Here is a 4,157-nt window from a genome sequence, read left to right as displayed (position 1 = left end):
ATCTACTTCTAGGATTTCCATTCTGTTTGTCTATATATGCACTAATACCACACTCTACTACTGGAAATTTATAATTAGTTTTGATATCTAGTAGAGTGAGCTCTCTTACTTTCTTCTTCAAAGTTATGTTGACTCTAACTTTTGAGTATTCATATACATTTTAAAATCAATCTATCCATCTTCTTTAAGTCTTACAGTAATTCTGAGTATGACTGCATCCAGCAATAGGTTAATTTTGGGAGAAGTGACACTGATACCATATCTATGACTGTGATATGTTTTCCATTTACTTACTTCTACTTTAATAATGACCACTTTCAGCAATGGTGGTAATCATGCACATATTTCATTAAATGTATCCCTAGGCATCTTTGGAGCCATTTCAAATATATTTTAATTGAGGTATAATTAACATACAGTAGACTGAACCTATTCAAAGTGTACACTTTGATACGTTTTGACATCTGACACATGTATACATCCATGAAAAAAAATGACTAGAAGCTCTCTAAACAGAAAGAAAATAATAAAAAAAATTGAAACATCAGTAGGAAGAAAAAGCAATGGAAAGAGTAAATACAATTTATTTACTCTTCAAATATATATTGTGAATACAATATATAAACTCCTCTTGGGTTTTCTAAACTATGATGATTAAGGAAAAAATTATAACACATTTATATGGTCCTAAATGTATGTAAAGAAATTATTTATGAAAATTATAAGTGGGAGAGTGTAAAGGGACATAAAGAAGGGCAAAATTTCTGTACTTCATATAAACTGCTACAATGTTGACCCTAGTAAACTGTGAGAAGTAGTATATATATCATACAATACCTAGAGCAAACCATGTTCATGGATTGGAAGACTCAATATGGTAAAGATGTCAGTTCTTCCCAAATTGTTATCCAATTTTAATGCAATTAATATCAAATCCCTGCAAGAGTTTTTGTAGATATAACCAAGATTATTGTAAAACTCACATGAAAAGGCAAAGGGATAAGAATACCTAAAACAATTTTGACAAAGAAGGATAAAATAAGAGAAATCCACCTATTCAATTTCAAGCTACAGTAATCAAGTGGCATTGACACATAGATCAGTGAAACAGAATAAAAAGCCCAGAAATAGACTCACATGATATGCCCAAAAGTTGAAAGGCAATTCAGTGTAAGTAGGATAGCCTTTTCAACAAATAGTATGAAAATATGGATGTCAGCATGGCAGCCACAAACCTGGAGAACCAGTTGCACAACGCACAGAAGAACCTCCTGTTTCTTCAGCAGGAGCATGCCAGCATGCTCAAGGGGCTGCATGCTGAGATCAGGCGGCTGCAGCAGCACTGCACAGATTTAACATATGAGCTGACACTCAAAAGTTCCGAACAGACAGGAGACGGGACTTCTAGAAGCAATGAATTAAAGAAAAGATGTGAAGAACTAGAAGTCCAGATGAAAGTGAAAGAGAAGGAAAATGCTGAGTTATCGAAAGAACTGGAGCAGAAAAACGCGATGATCACGGTGCTGGAGAACACCATCAAGGAGCCGGAGAAGTACCTGGAGGAGCTGAAGGCCAAGAGCCACAAGCTGACCCTGCTGTCCAGCGAGCTGGAGCAACGGGCTGGCACCATCGCCTACTTGACCTCCCAGCTGCACGCCGCCAAGAAGAAGCTCATGAGCTCCAGCGGGACCTCAGATGCCAGCCCGTCGGGAAGCCTCGTGCTGGCCAGCTACAAGCCAGCGCCCCCCAAAGACAAGCTGCCGGAAACGCCTCGCCGCCGCATGAAAAAGAACCTCTCGGCCCCCTTGCACCCAGAATTTGAAGAGGTCTACAGATTCGGGGCAGAGAGCAGGAAACTCCTTTTGCGGGAACCAGTGGATGCTATGCCCGACCCCACCCCATTTCTGCTGGCCAGGGAGTCTGCCGAGGTCCACCTCATCAAAGAGAGGCCCCTCGTCATCCCCGCCATCGCCTCCGACCGAAGCAGCGAGAAGCACAGCCCAGCCCGCGAGAAGCCACATAAGGCCCGCGTAGGGGTGGCACATCGGATCCACCACGCCGCCCCGCTGCAGGCCCAGCCTGAGGTGGAGACGCTGGCGGTCCACCAGGTGAACGGAGGCAAGGTGGTGAGGAAGCACTCAGGGACGGACAGAACTGTGTGAAGCCCGCCAGGCCCACCCCGCGCTGTCCATGCACTGTGAGCACTTCCAGGAAGTCTCAGCCACACCTTTTCCATCTCATTCCCATGCATGCCAAACTCTTTTTCACACCTGCCGACCAATTCTCCTTCTGCTCCTCTTGCCCTCTTCTTGACACCAAAATATGATCATGCCCCTGCTGCAGAATATGTATTTCCTAACGTTTGTGGCCAAACGCCTGTGTGCCGAATCGCTTGCTCCTTATCTCGCTCCGTGTAACCTAAGTGCGCTGCGGACAAAGCCCAGGCCACAGCTACCTGACTCCTGATGTTCACAACGCCAGATAGTCACATGCCTCATTCATTCTCAAGTCAGAACAACACAGACCAACCTTGACCTTATCTCCAGGCTCCAGGGCAACCTGGCCGAGCAGCCCCTGCTCCCTCCTGGAGACCCCTGTCACCTCCTGACCAACCTTTCCCAGGGCGGCACCGATTACTGAGCACCTGTGTGTGTCTCAAGGGACTAAATAAGATGACGCTACTCCTCACAGCACTACAGCCTGAACATGTGTTCATATTTTTTGTTAGTTTTATCCAAAATGTTTAAGATCCCAACAAAATTTATTTTCTAAACCTGCAAAAAAAAAGAAAAAGAAAAAGAAAAAGAAAATTGGACAGTCATAGTAAAAACAACAAAAACAAGCCTTAACCTAACCTTACAACAATATTAACTCAGATTGGATAATGGACTTAAATGTAAAACATAAAAGTATAAAACTTTTAGAAAAACTATAAACACAGGGAATGATCTTCAAAATCTGGAACTAAAAAAATGGTTCTTAGGTTTGACATAATAAACACAATCCATAAAAAAATTGAAATATTTAACTTCATCAAAATCAGAAATTTTTGCTGTATGAAAGATGAGCATAAAGAATGAAAAGGCAAGCTGAAAACTGGGAGAAAATATTCATAAACTACAAAGTTACTATCTAGAATATATAAACAGCAATTATCTAGAATACATAAAGAACTTTCAAAATTCAGTGTTAAAAAGAAAACTAACAGCCCAATTATAAAATGGGCAAAAGGCATGAACAATATTTCAATGAAGGAATATACAGATTCCAGATAAGCACACAAAAATATGCTCAAACCATCAGAGAAGTACAAATTGAAATCAAAGTTAGGTATCATTACCTACCAGGAGAATGGCTAAAATAAATTTAATGACAACACCAAATGTTGATGAGGATGCAGAAAAACTGGATTATTTATACATTGTCCTTGGAAATGTAAAATGGCATGGCCACTCTAGAAAATAATTTGCCAATTTCTTACAAAAACAAATTTTCCAATACCATATGATCCTGCAATTAGTTTCTTAGGCATTTATCCCAGAGAAATGAAAACTTGCATTCCCATAGAAATATATATATTAGTGTTGATGCAGCTTTATTTATAATAACCAAAAACTAGAAGGAAGCCAGATATTCTTCAACAGATAAAAGGCCAGACAAGCTGTGGTATATTTATATTACTGAGTAGTAACTCAGTAATAAAAAGGAACGGATTTCTGATCCACACAACAACTTAGATAAAGCTCTCTGGAGAATTAAGTTAACTGAAAAAAAAAGCCAATCCAAAAGTTTACATACTGTATAATTTTATTTATATAACATTATTGAAATGACATTTCAGAAATAGAGAACATTTTAATGGTTTCGAGGAGCTAAGGAGGGTTGGGGCAGAAGGGAAGTATGTGTGGGCTATAAAAGAGCCACGAGAGGGATCCTTACAGTGAAGGAAATGTTCTGCATCTTGAGTACATCAATGTTAATATCCTGATTGTGTTATTGTACTATGTTTTGCAAGATGTTACTATTGGGGAAACTGGGTAAAAGATACATGGTATTTTGTTGTATTATTTCTTGCAATTACAGGCAAATCTATAATTATCTCATAACAAAAAGTTTAAGGTAGAAAATGTAGATTGTCAAATACTAATATAGTTATG

General features: G+C 39.5%; 1 protein-coding gene across 1 annotated transcript; it reads left to right on the top strand.

Moving 5' to 3' along the window:
* The first annotated feature begins 1,208 nt into the window (after positions 1–1,208).
* LOC105709660 (coiled-coil domain-containing protein 92-like) lies at positions 1,209–2,162 on the top strand. Its single transcript, XM_064361283.1, has one exon. It carries the CDS (start codon positions 1,209–1,211, stop codon positions 2,160–2,162), a length of 954 nt encoding a protein of 317 aa, XP_064217353.1.
* Positions 2,163–4,157: the final 1,995 nt, after the last annotated feature.

Source organism: Aotus nancymaae, unplaced genomic scaffold (genome assembly GCF_030222135.1).
Source record: "Aotus nancymaae isolate 86718 unplaced genomic scaffold, 86718_ANA_hifiasm-v0.15.2.pri h1tg000041l, whole genome shotgun sequence".
Lineage (NCBI taxonomy): Eukaryota > Metazoa > Chordata > Mammalia > Primates > Aotidae > Aotus > Aotus nancymaae.
This window is presented reverse-complemented; position numbering and strand designations above follow the sequence as displayed.

What these genes read in the sequence shown, in the direction of transcription:
- LOC105709660 (XM_064361283.1), top strand. Translation starts at nt 1,209, where the DNA reads ATGGATGTCAGCATGGCAGCCACAAACCTGGAGAACCAGTTGCACAAC.